Below are 18,272 nucleotides of genomic sequence, written 5' to 3'. Positions count from 1 at the left end.
TTATTTTATATTTTATTTATTCGTCAAATTGCATTAAAGCTTCAGGCAATGAGTTCAGATAGTTTCCACAAAAATCGACCAGCGCATCGATTCTGCCCGGCAAAGCCGCAACCAATACGGCTGGAATCCGCTGCGCTAATTGTAGCTACAATCAATTTGAAGTATTTAACATCCCAACGAAAGAAGCAAACCGAGTTTGCTCATCGCTAGCTACCGGCTCGACGTACCTCCGTGAGGTGGCAAAAGGTGCTCGCGCTGAACGTCCGCGAACGTCCGGCCCGAGGGAATGGCGGCTCAGTTTTCGGGGTTCCTTTGGTTTTTTCCGGTCCCGCACTGCTGATGGCGATGATGCTGTTGCGGCTGTATAGTTTCTACTGCCAAGCCTCGCCAGCCGCCCGATGCGGCACAGGAGCTTTACTTATGTTTGTATGATAATTGCTCCTCTCTGTGGAGATGCCGGCTAGAGAATTATGCGTGAAATCTGCAGCAGCAGCGGCAGATGGTCGAAGAATATTCGTTACAGCAATCCTCGTAGATGGTGTACGTTGTACAGCAAAGTACGATGGGTACGGAGAGTTTTTATAGAGTTCAGTAGGTCAGATTGTTGAAAGCATTTCACTTTTCCCTAAAATCAAACTCTTTCGCTATTAGGAACTCTTCGTCAACGAAGGTTGCAAGTTTAGTTAATTTACTGGGCTTTGTTGGTCTCGACGTACGGCACTGGTTTACGCAGCCAATCCTCATATGTTCGAATATTGGGGTCTGACTGGTGGGTGGAAGTAATTGACTGAGATACTAGGATCGTAGCTCTCTAGCTCCGAAGTTGCCCTTTACGATATGACCCAATGATCATCGAGGAGTGACCTGGACTGGACGAATATTCGGCGTCATCTTCTGTTCTAAGTTTGATATTGTAATAATTTTTGTTTTAGTAGCGAAACGAATAACTATATGTTCATCATTATTTCTAGCCAATTTTATGATGTTCGGAAAAAATCAAAAATTATTCCAACAAAAAAAAATCGTTCAGTGATTCCATCAACAACTTGCGTCCGATGAGTATTTTGAGCGCTTTATTTAAAAATTTTCAACGTTTGAAATTACTAATCAGCCAATTCTAATATGCTGAGCATGACAATATGGTGAATCTTCATCAATCAGGTTACCGACAAAAACACTGTAGGGGAAGGGCGGTAAAGACGGACACCTTAAGGTAAAGACTCAATATCTACTCAAATATAACTGTATTGATCGCAATTTTCGCACAAACTGAACCTTTAAGTCTCTGTCTAATAAAGTTACAACGTGCGCTGGAAAATTTCTTCCAAAATTTATGCTTTTTTTAATATTATAAACATCATGTATAAATCAGAGTTTCTGCGCAAGGGCGGTAAAGACGGACACTTGATATGGGAAAGACGGACACTCGCAAAAAGGTGTCACGCGTCGTCGAATTATCAGTATTAAGAAAGATTAACATATTTCATCATGTATTTAGGAAAGAATTGGTTTGGGAAAACCCCCTTCCCGATCCCCCCTTTGAGCGAGAAAATAAAATGGTTCCCTTCAATATTTTAATTGGTGACGAATTAATCGTTTCTAAAAGTTGGCCTATTCCAACTGCTATATGACTTCTGGTTACTTTTACTTACAAAATATTTAAGTATTTGCAATGTTGAATAGTTGTTGGGCAAAATGGGTTCAAAATCTGTGTGTCCGCCTTTCCCTACCTTTGGGTGTCCGTCTTTCCCGACTTGGATATCATTTGTTCAAACTTCAATAACTTTTTACTGAATATTCAAAAATTTACCAGGTTTCCAATGGATATTCAGTGAAGGATCAAACTAACGGAATGTCGTCTGTTTAGCATGATTATGTTATTTTTTAACGATTTACTAGCTATTTTCTTCACACACAAAATTACATCGGTAAGCGTATATACGTATTTTTTCTTTGTTTTGCTTATAAATTTGACAGCTGCGCTGCTAAAAATCAGCAGTTTAATTGAAAAGTGTTAATTCAGTCTATAGAAACATTTCCCATCATTGATTTGCTTCAAAAAATTATTGTTTATGAAATATGACAAGTGTCCGTCTTTCCCGCAGTGTCCGTCTTTACCGCCCTTCCCCTACCAAAAGGGCTACGTTAAAAGTGTTCGACTTTTAGATTGTTTAAAAGCTTTCGATACTATTATTCATTAAATTATGTATAAAAAGCGTCGTCGAATTTCAATTTCTCGAATCAGGTTACATCCTTAATCCAGTCGTTCTAAAATGGACGAACGCAAGCTATTTGGAACAATGGAGGGAATACCACAAGGCTCTATTCTTGGCCCTGTTTTCCATGTACATTCACGATTGGCCCTGCTTAGGGTAAGAATCGCCACCACCCCAAAGTTCATCACCCATTGGTATTTTAGAGTATCAATTTTTTTTCAAAATTCAAGACTTAAGACCTTGAATTATCGAAGACTTCTACTAAAAATTAAATTTTAACGCTCAATTGGTCTACTGAAAGCTAAATGAACCGGACACAGCACACTGGTCCAGAACCTTTTTTGGTGTGCATTAGCTTTGAGCGGGAAAGCTTGGTTTTAGGTTTATGGAACCTTTGGAATTGATGTGTTCTGCAAAGTTTTACAGCATATTATTACAAGAGATTTTGCTGAAGACAGTAACCTTCTATCTTTTCAGCAAAGATAGAAAAATTCTATTTCTCATAAATGAAAATTCGTTAAAATCAGTTTTTCTATTTCAGCTATTTTTGTAGTTGTTGTGTGACTACTTCCTGTTTTACAAAGTTGTACAAATTGTATACAAATTAAATACAATTAAGTACAACAAATCAAATACACAACATTGCTGAATATAGTATGCCTCTATCTTTGCTTGTTTAGGAACTATAGAACTTTTACTATAACAATACCCTAATTTTGACCCCGAATAACTCGCAAGAAGGCATCATTTTATTCAACAACTCTCCCCAGAGAATCAGAATAGTTTCAAGCAGGTTGAAAAGTATTATAAATCATGTTTAAAAGCACAAAAGTTAAGCAAAATTTATAAGCTGACAAAATTGGGATAAAAAGCTGATAAAATCGGGGGTAGACAAAATCGGGGATAGACCAAATCGGGAGCTGACAAAATCGGAACATTACTGAAGTTGGCGTAGAACTACGTTAGGCTGGTTTATTTGAAAAACCTTGAATTTTGAAGAAAATTTTTTACACCATATTAATCTATGTGCGGCGTATAATAGCATAAAGTAAGGGATCATTCAATAATGACGTCCATTACTTATGGGGGGGAGGGGGTGTCAATTTTGTGACAGATTATGACAAAGGGGGAGGGGAGGTGGTCAAGGCAAAAGTGACATCCGTCGAAAAAAATTGAATTTTCATCAAAAGGCAGCAAAAATATGTTTCTCAGTCATTTATTACTCATCGATTTATTTCGAACTTCGAACTTATTGTTCCAGCTGACGGCGCTTGAAAGCCAGGCACAATTTGTCAATGTTAACTAGATAGACCACGCGTTACATTGAAGGATTTATGTAAATCAATTTCAGTTCATTTGCAATCAAAGTTTCTAGCTTTTTACTAAATATTGGATAGAAAAGTACAATGAAAGTACGCTGGTTTGAACGTCCTTTTGGAACGGGGAGATTTGTTCCCTTTTTATTGTTAACTTTTCATAACAGAAATTCCAGCAGCTACGATTCATGTTTAACTCGTCTGTGCGTGGGAAACAATGCAATCACACTGAAAATGTATGAAAAATATCGTTGTTTTTTGCTATATACCAATTAAAAACCAATGTTATAGGGGAATGTCCCCGGTTGTGAAACAGGTTTTGTTTTTTCGTCATAGCTTTCGATCTTTAAAGCATTTAAAAGAATGAAGACTTACGTATCTTTTTACAGAAAACTGCATATATTTTGGGCTTGAAATAAAAAAGTTATAGCGAAATTTAGAGAGAGAGTATTTTTTAATCAAAAAAAGTGTCCTGGGGGTACGGGGGGTAAGCCCGCCCTAAGGGAAAGGATCATTTTATAAGAACTGAAACCAAATACCTATTGCTAATTTTTTTTTTTTTTTAGTTCTATATTAGAGAGGTTTTCAGCCTGCGGCTGGTTCGCCTCTTTGCTAATTTTTCTTCACAGTATCAGTGTTTATTTTGTTTTCAATAAGTTATGAGACTGTCAGTGATTTTTATTGGCTAATTTACAAAATACAGTAAATTTTTGAAACAGCCAAAAAAATGTATAAACATGTCGGGATTCGAAAAATTACGACTTGGACACAGTTAAAAAGAAGAAACATAGTGTTCGGCGGACTACAAAATACAAGGCGAAAGTTATTAAAAGTAAAAGAACGGCGTATAATATCGACAAGAAAAGGATGTTTTAGCTGAAAAAGTGAGAGCTGATTGCAAATGTAGATAAGCTTGGATTAGTTGGTCGAAAAGATAAACGTAAATAAACCATTCTTGTAATCTAGATACAGTAAAAACTGTAGCAATCTTGTTCGGAAATCGACAGAATAAACTACCCATGCGTTTCTCACAATAACAGTAACTATACAATGTTAATAATAGCACAATATATAAATAAAAGGTTTAATCTTCTATTTATTTTTTTTGTTAACTCGTTGCTTTTCCTAATGCGAGTAATTCGTCGAGCATTCCCGAGTAACTGTAAAATCAATAGTTTATCCGTTCGAAGTATTTATTTTTTATTTTCCAATAGGTAAATGCAAACTTTGATAAAAATTTCGATTAAAAAAGTACAAAACTTTTTCTGAAACTTGTATTATTCTATTTCAAAATTTTTATTAAATAATATTTAGCGCCCCTCCCGTCTTCTTCGTCTTAGAGGTACGTACTAAATTAACATCCCCAGTGTTATATGGTAGCGAATTACATACTATGAACATGGATAAATCACAAGTTTGAATAAAAACGGCCTAACACTACTTAAGTGCACTGTCAATTTCTCGTTTGTTTGAGAAACCCCTAATAAATATCAACTTTAAAGCCTTGTAATTTTAGCTAGAATCATTATTTTGATAAAAAGATAAGTCTGCATAATGTATTTTAGATACTATCATAGAATCTCATACCAAAAAATATAAGGATTGGTTCAAAATTTCGAGAAAATCAGTTTTTTGTTGTTTTCCAACAATAGTGTCGAGTGGGCTTGCGGGGTTTCTCAAACAAACGATTCATATTATATATTCGTAGATTTTTTAATGGCTATATTTTCTTAAATGAGTTTTTGTGCAACTCTTTTTACGATTAGAATTACGGAGATTCTTAACACGCATTGCAGGTGGGCTAAACAGGCTTCAGCGTAATTTCTCTCAATTTTCTTTCCAGTCTCGTATCTACTATTCAATACAATAACACAGAGACTTTCTGACTGGTGCAGCGCATACTAAATTTAAGCAAATTCATGGCGTGTCAGCCATGCTTGCAGTGTATGACGATTCTAGTAGCCATTTGATAAAGTTGAAACGATCAATAATAATTTAGTCGACAAATAGCGTTTTCTTCGTGACCAAAGATGAAAACCAAGCACAAAGCAAATGTAGCCGATTTTGCTGATAAGAAAATGTTTTACCGTAATAAATAAACACTTTTCTAGTACATGTTAGTTTTTGGCATGCACAAACCCTGGAGGACACAAGCTTGTTAATCTGCAGGAAAGCAAACTGCTGCCAGCGCTACTAGGTGTACCTTCGCGGCCCAATTGCATATATTGTACGTGTACGTAGCTAACTTATCGGTTTTCTTTTGTTTTCCGTTTATACAAGTTTTGTAATTCCATATTGGAGATAATTACAGTTGCTTGCGAGGAGCGGACTTATCTTTTTCGCCTTTCGCTTTGCCGCGCGACGGGCACATTTTCAGAGCTCCAGGTTCAATGAGGCGGTCAGATAAAAAAAGAATGTGAATAGTCTTCTGGTCCAGCTGTTTGAAAATAAGAAAAGTGGCTCAATACCGCACGCTGGATAATAAGGCTGCGATGTTTTTGTTTGGCCGTTTGGTATGATGATGTTGAAGCATGTGAAATATAATTTATCATACGTAACGGAGTTCGACAGATGTAACTACTATTTGATCGGTAGCATTCAAAGTCTATGGCCGCATAGCATTGAGGAACTGATAATGATGACAGTTTCGTGATAATTTTGATGAGACAGTCGGTTGGCTTGAGAAAAATTGACTAATATGACATTTGTAGGACTATTTTTGGAGTCGTTAACAGCTTAACTGTAATTCCTTTTAGTTCTACTATTTTTTTCTAGTGTTTTTTTCACGTATACGCGTATCTCAGCTACGACTTGTAGCCTCCTTCAGTGTGTAACAAGTTTCTGCGATGAGCACAGCAATCAGGATAGCTTTTATACTTTACTTTTCTGAACCATTTTTCACCTTCTCAACGTCTGAAATATGCTCCTTGAACCGAATCCATAGATTTCTTCTGGTTTGGCCAATATAAACCATATCGCGAACATTCAATATTGTATATCCCAGTTTTGATCAATTTATCAATAGAGTCTTTAGTAAAACCCAGCATAGTTTTGAGTTAACAATATTCATCCAAAACTTCTTTAATTTTCTACGAAGTATGAGACTAGTAGTACGTTTTCCCCCAGTCAGGTCTTTATTGTCGCTCATCTTATCGAAAACACCATTAAAAAGATTAAACGCTAGTTTACTACCTCAAAGAGGACTAACTGCGCGTCTTTATTTTACCGTTTTATATACAAGAATGCTTCACAGTTTCAAATCGTAAGCATGAGAAGGTTTTATTTTATTTATAACTGAAATTAAGACAAAAGACAAAACCGAGATAAAAATATTAATAACATCCGGATCCCAAACCGTTAAATCAATTTTTTTAATAAAATTTAAACAAAATCCACTGAAATTCATCGAATCACAATTTAAAATGGGATCTCTTGGTGGCGATTTAATCTGAATCGGACCTAATTACAATCACAATCATCGACTCGCAATCAATCAGGACTCACCGAGCTGCACCACCCCGCCTACCGGCCTACCAGGTTGAGTGCTCGAAAGGACACATACGAAGCGGCGCTTTAAATCTTCGATTCGACGATTATTGTTGCCCACACAAAAGTGCTGGCGACACGTTCGCTAGCTGCCAGCAGCGTAAGCTTTTATCGGTATGTTTCCATGGAAAACCCTTTTGATGTTGGCGGCATCGCGTGAACACAATGTCCGACAACAGTCGGTGACAAGGGATCGGCCGTTTTGAACTCAGCGCGTTCCTATCTCAAGCGACAGCAACGCCGACGACGACGATGACAAAGGAGATTCCGACCTTGTTTTAACTAGTTATAGCTCGAACCGAGGATGTTGCTGTGCACCTCAGCCAATATTCATTGTCGGTTGTAAAGCTAGAAGTATTCAACCTTGTCACCAAAAGCACCAGCAGGAATATTTTAAATAGGTACAAAAAATGAATTCCATCAACCAATATTTTGTACTATTGTTCCGAATTGTTTTTTTCTCTGATAATTTTCGTACAGTCGCTGATTCACCGGACTGACTGATCAGGCGGTAAATACTTCCAGGAATCGCGGTGCGCTAGAAAGACTTTCGGTCCGACTTTGTCGGCATGTCTAACAAGTGACCGAATCGTCAACAATTTATTAATTATCAGGTCAAACAGCTATCGATAAGCACGTGACAAGCTGTGATTGCGGTGCGGTGCTCTGAAGTTGTGATCGTAGATTTTGTTTCTGAAGAGTTTACCCGCCAGTGAAGTGGCCGTCGCCCGTGTAAATGGAGAAAAACATAGATGTTCCTTAATTTGCAGGCTGTGTACCGGGTTTGCAACATTTTAAGTAGAATAACAAACTTACCCGACATCGACCCAAGTTCGCTCGAGTGATTGTTATTGCTTAAACTAGTGTTGTTGTTGTTATTGTTGTTATTGTTACTGCTGCTATTCTGATTGGTGTTGCTGCTGATGTTGTTGTTAGGCTCAACGCCTTGCACCAGACTGTTGTGGGTTGATTTTTCCAGAATATCGTGGTCTTCCTTGCAGTACAGGGAACCTCCATCACGCAGCGCAAATTCATCACCTGTAATGCAACCCATTGCGAAAGATAATGATAGCCATGCAATGTCACAAATTACAAAAAAAAATCTTACCCGGATTCAATTGCCTCGTACAGGCGGAGCACCGAAAGCACTCTATGTGGTAGATTTTCGTTTTCGCCCGCATCACAAAGTCGTTTTTACTAAAGAAGTTTCCACACTTATCACATTTGGCACCAAATAACCTATCAAAGAAAAAGAAACGGATTTTTTTTTCGGTTATCCGCCAACGGAAGTAACCACTATTCTCCGCTCACCTAACATAATCTCGCTTACAGTACGTTTTGCCGTCCCTCACGAAGCAGGTACAGTTTTCGTCCAGGAATTGCCGGCACTCTTGGCATTTGAGGCACGCTGCGTGCCACTCGAGGTCCGGCGCCACTCGCAGGATGTACTGGTCGTGAATCTGACCGCCACAACCGACGCACAGCGAGAGACGTTCCTTTTCTGAAAATGGACGGGAAAATAAGCATATGGTTAGTATCGATTTTTCACAGCTTCATTACACGAGTTTGGAACTGAGATTCATGAGGTGGTAATGTTGCTCATGGATTTATTGTTTCTGTTTTTCAAGAGTTGTCGGTTTTTCAGCAGCAAAATGGAGGGACAATGGGTTTGTTTCTGCAAGAGTAGAAAATGTTCCCCTTCAAGTAAACTTTAGCTGGAAGCCATCTTTTTCATTTGTTTCCAGTTTAGTTTAAGCCGCGAAGGCGGTAGGAGAACAATTCGTCGTTCAAGCTGGGGGGAACAAAATGTAGCAAGTTTTCGTGAAATCAAAGGATGAAGACAATTGATTTTTTTTCCTTCCACCGGTTAAAACGCTTCCGCTCTGTTCGAGGATTTCGCAAGGGAGGAAAAGTGGGTGGATTGGATAGATTTTGCTTTGCGCGAGTCCGTGCAGTGATTGTTGTCGCTGGAAAGAAGGTGGAAAATTGGTAAGGGGAACCCTCTGGCTGGAGCTGTTGGCTGAGTTGGTTTCGTTCTGTTTCGATACTGTTACAGCAGCTAGCTCCTCCGTCGCCCGGTGCGGTAGTGGGTGTTGTCGGTCGGTCGCGCTCGTTTTCAGTGTATGAGAAAGGACGGATGTATTTAAATCCTACTTTAATGTGCTTAAATTGGAGGGTAACAGCAGTACACGTTTCCGTACTTTAATGTGGATTTCAATCCCCGATTGTGTATAAATTCGGCTTTGTGTGGGTTCGGAATAGCCGTTTGGTATGGCCAGAAGCTATTGCAGTAATCGGATCCAGACGGAAGACGGATGTGGAGTATAAAGATTTGGACGAGATTAGTTTCCGGTTGCTCCGTACTTTTTGGTGATGCGATTTTGCCGAATTTAGATTAACAAAGTTAGCATGTTTTTAATATAAAATATTTCCTGCCGTTCAAATATTTTTAAAGCTAAAACTTTTAAAGGTGAAATTGTTCAGTTTTTTATCGGTAAACTGAGATAGATTAAGAAATTTCAAAAACTTCAATACAAGTAGGGCACGGGAGGGTATTTTCGGCCCATTAAGCGATTGCATCTATTTTTTCGGCCTATGGCCTAGTTCTAGTGGAAGAACAGGTGGTTTTGACGTTCTTTGAATTGAAAATAACAGATTACTTACAGTCTTGAGAAAGTAGTTATAACATATTAAAATTGTATGTCGGCAAAGTATTTTTATTGGCGAAAAAAAAGGCTAATAGGCTGAATTTAGAAACTTGCTGAAAATACCCTCCCGTACCCTACAAATGGAGTAACATTTTTCATAGTTTTAGATTATTAAATTATAATATTTCAACGTTTATTGAAAAATGCAAGTAAAATAAAATATTCTATTTTCTCTAAAATATTGAAATTTGCCGAGATGCAATTGTCACGGAAACAGAAGACATAATTACTCGCAAGCCGCGATGAATTGAAAGTGAAAATGTTCAAATATTTGTAAGGATTGCGGCACCAGTTTTTCTGGCTGTTTCTGTGTTGGGCCTACCCTCTGTTCTCCCCATCCAAAGGGGAAAATCATCACTAATTCTTACCAATATTCATATTCGTTTTGTGGCGATAAATTGGTTGTTCAGGTACAGGTAGCACGAAAACAGAGTAGGCCCAATAATTAGAAGCATGCCGAAAATACCATCCAATGCCCTAATTTATTTTTCATGCATTTAAACTGCGTATGCTTGCAAGAATTTGGTTTAGTTATATCATTCTACTAAAAAAATCAGTGAAAAAAACGTATCTCATATTAATGTCTATTAATTTCATTCGATTTCTAAGGTTTAAATTTTGTATTTAAAACTTACTGGTATAGTTTTAAACGTATGACTGCGACTTATACATTATATAGGTAAAATGAAAATCGGGGATTGGAAAAACAGACAGATATTTAATGCTTATAATTAAGTCATTGACTAATAGAGTCAAAAAAAGTTACCAGCATTAATTGATCAGCTAATTAGTGAAAATTGATGAGGATTATCAATTAATATGAAGTTTTAAGACCAGATTTCATCATACATTTTTTTTCATAAACGAGAAAAAATCCTTTCATTTCGACAATATTTTACGCGACCTTCACAGATAAGCGTTTTTCGGTTAGAACTTCTAATTGTTTCTCATTTAATCGTAAATTCTACTTAAACGTTCGAAAATAATTAATAACTATTCATGCTCATAGGATTGTTAGGTTAAAAATGGTCAATCGGATTGGTTGTCAACGAAATCTTAATGAAGCGGAACCTTAGCTTGGGCGTAGTCAAGGATGGAAGGAGGGAAGATCTTGCAGGTTCAAACCCTTTTTAAAACAAATTTTACTTGAAACTGTCGAAGTAAAATATTTTGCTACCGGCTCTCTCAAATATTACGCTTAAGATGGCATTTTGACAAGGATAGAACATTTAGAATTTGGCATTTGCCGAGCTCTGTTTAATTATTTTGTCTCGACAGCCCTAGCCCTAGCCTTAGCCCTAGCCCCAGCCATAGCCCCAATCCCAGAACCAGCGCAAGCTCAAAGCTTAAGGGGAACCCGAAAATGGCTCAAAGATGGCTGGATAAATGGCTACTTGTCGATGCTTGTATTGATTGTGCCTTAAAAATGCGTCTGTATTGGCAGCGCACGCTTTCGCCACGTAATCAGTGCTTCCAGTGCTGTTATAATTTCCTAAAACTTGTCATTCCATTTATTGATCCGCTATATATCAACAAATGCTCAGCGAAACATAATTGCTAATGGAAAATGAATTTAACTGATTTAACTGACGTGTTCGTAAAACGTATAATCTGGAATTAGTTAATAAATATTTGGTAGCGCACATATTTTGTTGCACTAGCGATTTCCGAAAAAATAGCACCACGGTCTCATAGTTTCGCCACATCAATGAGCAATTAAAGAGCTTTCAGTGATGTAAACAAACGATCAGCTGACCAGCAATCAAACATGACCTTCAATGCAAACGGATTAATTAACCATTCTATTGGACCTCTGCATTATTCAGTTGCTGCTGGCAATCCTAAATACATCGGAATGTCTTGATAAAGAAAACAAACTATATTTCGGGATGTTCGTAGTCGGCGCGGTTGGCTGCGGATCAGCTGTGTTTATGTTTGCAATGCTCCGCTATTTGACATGTATTTCCAATACTTATGCAACATTCAAATAAACGTTTAGGTTTTTAACGAACACATGAGATGGCAAAACAGCACAGTGTGTATCGCTCTAACACAATAACGTCAGCCACTTTTAGTTTCTCCTTAAACCACTTAATTCGTTTCTCCAAACTTATTTACCAAACACATTGATTCTAGTCATTAATTAAATTAGGCCATTGTAAATTATTTTTAAAGTTTTTGTCATTCCCCCTATAAAATTGGCTTGAAAAACCGAAGGGCGAAAAAAAATTTGTGGAATATTGGTAAATTTTTTTGTAAAGTCAATTGTTTGTGGGCTAAAGAACTGTAAAAAAGAGTATACGGACGCTTCTTAACGGTTCTAGCGCGAAATATAAATATCCGAAAACTAGCAAAACAAAATTCTTTATTTCCTTATTTAAATTGATACTTTTCGGTGAAACAGCGAACCAATGAGACTGACGGCTGAAATGCTCCACATCAAAATACGAGAGCAGAGAGGAGTAAACCTACAGCGTGATGAGGCAAGCTTCTCCAATGCGTACAATTGACTGGTAAACCAGATCAGATCGCTACATACAACCAAAGGCAGTGGAAGAACAGAGGTGATAAATAACGAAGATTAAAATCGAATAATTATTATGTGTCAAAGAATTTAAAATTTTCTGATGATGGTCAAATCGAGTAGGCAGAAACGTAAACTATAAATAAATGTCTCTATATCAAGTTTCACCGAAAAGTATCAATTTAAATAAGGAAATAATTTTTGCACGGTGATTAAAATAGACCAAAAAAATTCTTTTAATTTTAACTCTCTCTGGTAGGTTTTATGCGTACATGAGAAGCACGAGTAGATTTGGTTTTCACATTTAAGCTTAAAGTAAAATGTTTAAAACGCCTTATTTTTCTTTTGCTCATTTAAAAAAATCTCTTTTTTTCACAAGTATTTTTAAAATTGCCAAATTTCAAATTTGCGCGTTGATTTTATCCATCTGTCATATCACTATGCACGATAAAATTTATTGCGCATATGCTGCACAACTACGGAGACTGCCGATTTAGATTCAAAAACGGTAAGCTTTATGCTTTATAGCTTTGTAGTACAAAGCGAAAAGCTTCTGTAAATTATAGCGGTGGCTATCAGGCAGCGAAAAGCATAATCGGTTTTATTGCTGCTTTCAGTAGACCATCGTCATGATAAGATTAATTAAACTTATAACCTGATTCTTACCCAAGCAGCGCGCTTTGTGGTTGCAGCAACTTATTTATGACTGAAATTAGTCAGAAATCGGTTTTTACAACTGCTTTGTAACCTCTGTGCTACTAGGGTAAAGAGGTTATAAAAACCATCTGAAGAGTGGGCCACTTAGTCGGAATGTAGTTTAATAGCGGTCATCAGAATGTTCCAGTAGAGCTCATAGTTTCATTAGCGGTATTAAAAAATTGGTCATAAAAACCACTAGAGACTAGAGGGACGCAGCAAAACTTAAATTGCAGCCAGGGTTAAGTGAAATAGTTAGTTATAAGGTTTTAAAAAAAAATTGTAAACAACAAAAGGTGTAGTCGAAATTTACAAACGATGCTATTCACGTTAAAATATGTACACAAAATTTGCACTACTGATGTGCTCTTGATGTCTTGATGTGCAAGTAGAATATGCGATTAGTACCTACTTGAACTTCCATCGCATTTGCGTTCACTTAACATTCACATAATCATTTACGTGGATTATTTGTGAAATATTTAGTCATCAAAAATAGTTGAAATGAGATTTAACTCTACTTACAGAAGTTATTACAGAAGATGTTGCAACAAACAAGTTACAGTTACAGAAGATTTTTCAAAAAATAAATTAGAAATACGTGTGATTTCATAAAATACTATTGGGTCTATCGATTTCTTCACAAACCGGCGACGATTTGGTAATTTTTAGCTCATTTACAGTGAAATGCTTAATCGCTTAGTTAACTCCCTTCCTGCTCCTAGACTAGTCCACTGAGATAAAATAATACTAACAACACAGAAAGACTCCCCGCACTCGAAGCTAAAATTCCTTTTTTTGGTTCAGCAAAATAGAAAACGGCGCAATCGCCCGTTCATCTGTATCACGCCATCAAGCAAAGTCTTATAAAAAACTTCAGTCCGGTGATAATTTGTGATGATCTTTGTTTAGTGAGTAAAAATTTGTATTTGTATTTTTTAATCGTGCAAAAAAACATGGATTTTAAGAATTTTTATTTAAGGTTTAAACGTGAAAACCGAATCTTTACTGACTGACAAAAACTTTAAATATGATTTGCAATGGCCTAAATATGACTGTTAAATATATACGAAGTATACTACGAAGTCGCTTTTTACGCGGGTTGCGTTTTACGCAACTATTTTTACACGAATTTCGGAAATTACGCGGTTTTCTTTTACGCAAATTTTGAAATTTACGTGGGTTTAACGCAAATTTTTAAATTTACGCGGTTTTGTTAAAACACGATTTTCAGAATTGACGCGGATGTACTGTATGAGTCATATTTATACGTAGTTTAGAAACTAACAATGATTTTTTTTACACGAATTTCGGAATTTACGCGGCTAAAGCGACTTGAGGTGCATTTGCAGTCTTGAATCTGAGGTGACACTGCGATTCTCGTTTCGAGTGATTTTGGTTCGTTTCGACCACGTTAAACGAATGGGCGAAACGAACCAAAATCACTCGAAACGAGAATCGCAATGTCGCCCCTGTGCAGATTGAGGAATATTTTGAACGTCCAGTACTGCAAGTTAATGAATAACCGTGCGTCTCCTTTTAGTTAGAATGCGATGGAGGCACTTTATTTTTTAGGATTTGTTTTCTTTGAATTGACGGAACTGCGGTCTCAGTGATCAATAAGACATTTTTACCTTTGTTATACTATAACAAAGGTTTAAAAATTGGTCGAAAAACACGAAATGGATCCGAGGCCCGGAGGGCCAAGTCACATATACCAATCGATAGGGTTCGACGATTTGAGCAATGTCTGTGTGTGTGTGTGTGTGTGTGTGTGTGTATGTATGTAATGATTTTTTCTATCGCCTGTTTCTCAGAGATGGCTGAACCGAATCGTTCGCTATTACTTTTGTTTGAAAGGTATTATTGTCTAGTAGATCACTATTGAGTTGTTTCGTGACACGACGTTTCGTTTAAAAGTTATAGACAAAAATGTGAAAAATACGTGACACGGGTTTCTCCAGAACTACACGACCGATTACAACGATCTTAGCATCAAATGAAAGCCCTTATTAAAGCTAAATTATTCAGGATTTTTTAATTGAAAACAAAAAAGTAGTTTAAAAGTTATGCTTAAAAAACCTGTTTTGACAAGGTAATAATTATCGCCTGTTTCTCAGAGATGGCTAAACCGATTTATGCGCTATTAGTCTCATTTGAAAGATAATATATCCTAATAGATCACTATTGAATGATTTTTTGATTGGACGTTTAATTTGAAAGTTATGAGCAACCGTATACATCACACCAAAATTAACAATAATTTATAATGATTTTAACCAAGATAATTTACCTAATTTCAATTATTTTAATATCAAACGAGAGGGTTTGACACTACGAATATATATGCAAAATTTCATAAGAATTGTTTGTAACGGTCAAAAGATATTAACCCTCGAACACTCGCGCCAACTTTTGTAACACAGTTACTCGCGCGCACAATAGCCTCAAACCAAAGAAAACGTGCGTACTAGAGTTTTGACTGGGAAAACTTGGTTTTAGGTTTATCCAACCTTTAGAAGAGTTTCTTGAAATTAAAAGCTCTGTCGTCTAGTGGAATCTAAATTTTGATTAATCCCCCTAAAAGTGAAATAAATAAATTTATTTTTCTTCACTGTCAATATAACACATTGATGTGTTATGCAAAGTTATAGAGCATATTATTACAAGAAATTTTACTAAAGACAGTAACCTTCTATCTCTGCAGTGAAGATAGAAAAATCTTATTTATTGTATATGAATATGTAAAATCAGTTTTTATATTTTTGCTCTTTTTGTAATTGTTGTATGACTTTTTCATGTATTACAAAGTTGTACAAATGATAAAAATAAACAACTTTGCTGAATATAGTATACCTCCATGTTTGCTTGTTTAGGAACTGTAAAACTTTGATTATAAAAAATACCTTAATTTTGACTACGAATTACTCGACTACCAGCAGACGGATACATTTTAAACATTTTACATTGGCTAGTTTTGCTGTATACAGACACCATTTTTCCGTATGAAGAAACGAGAGAAAATTCCAGTTGAGGTCAATTGCGGTACACCTCGCATGCTGATTCTGCTTCGATTCTGTGATGTCGGTTTATGCTGATCTATTTTCCCAACAATTTAAATTATTAATGCTTTGAATAATTATGATATTTTGCTCAGAATAAGTTTATTGAACAATATACGTTAGTTAAACAACGATTTATAATCTTATAGCAATATGGCGTTGGAAAACCTACACGTGTTGTACAAAATACAACAGCGTGAGTAACCGAAGGTTAATAAAAATTGACGAAAATTATTCAAGAACACTCTATTGATGTGAATCAAATAGAATGGCATTACAGGAAATTATTTATAGTTCAAAAACCTATACACTAGACCTTTACAAGGCAATGTATATGTTAAAGAATAAGATTTCCTCTTACAACTTACTTTTATTTTCACTTCTCAGATTAATAACAACTTACTTATCCTTACTCAGCAATTTCATGAAAAAAGGATCTATCAAAATTTAAAAGTGTTCCTATTTTGTTCAAATTTTGTAAACGCATTCAATTTTCAAAAATTTTATGTAAACCAACGCATTACGCAACGTTAACCAATAGATGAATTATGTTCCGAAAACGAGTCGATTTCTATCTCAAATAGCAAGTAAGACCGTATAACAAAGGTTCCTTTCACCACTAGGTGGATTAAATCGGGTTTTTAAATTCGCTTTTTGGTTGTTCAAGATGAAACGTAACTGCGACAGCTTGTTTTATTGCTTTGCGGTTGTTATAAATTAACGGTAAAAAGTGATTGAAATAACAAAAATTACACCTAAATCTTATTCTTTATTTTAGAATTTTTCAGCCTACGACTTGCACCTAAATCTTTTCCTGATTCAAAATGACTTTGCTTTTAAAATTGTAATGGTAGTCACACCACAATGCAATACAAACTTCAAAACGTGTTGAAACCTAATAATATCTTGTGATAGACTTTGAATCAAAAAAGGAAAGTCACAGTCAACGTAAACGTATTCTCAAATTCACATTTTCCTAATGTGATATTTATAAAATAAATTAAAATCGGCGAACATTTTCAACCACATCTGCAAAAATGTAAATTTGCAAAACCCACAAAATTTTTTTATCATTTTTGGGAAAACTAAGTGGGTCTCATATATGTAAACCAAACGTCAAACTTTAAAATTCATCGTCCGCCCATTCCGAGTAAAAATTTCCTTCAATTCAATGCATGCCGCCTGTTACACGGCAGACTTCTGCACACGTATGTAAAAAGTGCTTCATTCGGTGGACCATAGTTCTAAACTCGCAATCGCAACACCGCATCGCATCCTTCCGAGCTCCCTTCCCCCCTTTCCCCCATTCAGCCCAGACTTTCTCGACCCGGCATCGCAGTCTGCCTGCGTAACGTCATGTGGCCTCGGCAAACACCTTTGAAGTACACGTCCGTATGGTGGAAACCGTTGTGGGAGATGGCTGTAGCAGCCACAAATGCCAGGGGAAGTGTGGACACAGTCTTTCCTTCACTCGTAAGGCGTGTATTCCCAGTGTGCACATTTTCCACTCTTCCGTGCACGAAGAACCTCCGACACAAACAGATCCGCTTCAGTTGCTTCGCGAGTAGAAGTAGAAGCAGAAGTAGCATTAGTAGTGGTAGAGCCCGGCTGACAGTATCGATGTGCTGTCCTTATGCGAGTGAGCAATTTTCTGCCATGGCAGAACGACAGTAGTCCGGCTCTCACACATTACAATACTCCAAACGATGTCTACGACGCCGACGACAAGGTCTGCGATGACGCGAAAACGCGCAACACCAACAGCCGTCTCATGGGGGCTGACGTAGCCGTCGCTGTGTGAGTGTGGCAGGAGAATCCATCCCAGCTCTGGATCCCCCCTCTGGGGGGAGGGAGAACTGGGTTGGTTGGAACATGTTTATTATGCTCTGGAGCAACAGAGATAGACTATCGCATGCAGAGCAGAACTGGATCGAGCAGCCGTAGCCCGTACGTTGGTACGCTGCCGTGAACGGGAAGCCGAGTCCGTGTAGTCGTCTGTGCATGGCTTCACGCTGTTTCTGTACCTACATTGCTTTTTGCACCGTTCACCTACTTCTGGTGGTGCGAGAGCAGCATAACACACGGGTCTGACTCCGCCTATATAAATTATTCATGTCGTTTTAAGATTGTTTAAGATATTTCTTTTCATAAATATCGGCCGGTTCTTTTTTCAGCTGGCTTTCGAAACTTTGTAGAAATTTCGG

General features: G+C 37.1%; 1 protein-coding gene across 1 annotated transcript in view; it reads right to left on the bottom strand.

Annotated features, from left to right (window-relative positions):
• Positions 1 to 18,272, bottom strand: part of LOC128742812 (insulin gene enhancer protein isl-1) — a 99,703-nt gene that overhangs the window by 12,511 nt on the left and 68,920 nt on the right. The window contains exons 2-4 of the mRNA XM_053839284.1: positions 8,390 to 8,579; positions 8,187 to 8,317; positions 7,895 to 8,116 (exon numbers count right to left, since the gene is read on the bottom strand). Of these exons, the coding sequence (XP_053695259.1) occupies positions 7,895 to 8,116; positions 8,187 to 8,317; positions 8,390 to 8,579 (543 nt within the window). The remainder of the gene's footprint in view (positions 1 to 7,894; positions 8,117 to 8,186; positions 8,318 to 8,389; positions 8,580 to 18,272) is intronic.

The sequence above is a fragment of the Sabethes cyaneus genome, chromosome 3, assembly GCF_943734655.1.
Source record: "Sabethes cyaneus chromosome 3, idSabCyanKW18_F2, whole genome shotgun sequence".
Lineage (NCBI taxonomy): Eukaryota > Metazoa > Arthropoda > Insecta > Diptera > Culicidae > Sabethes > Sabethes cyaneus.
This window is presented reverse-complemented; position numbering and strand designations above follow the sequence as displayed.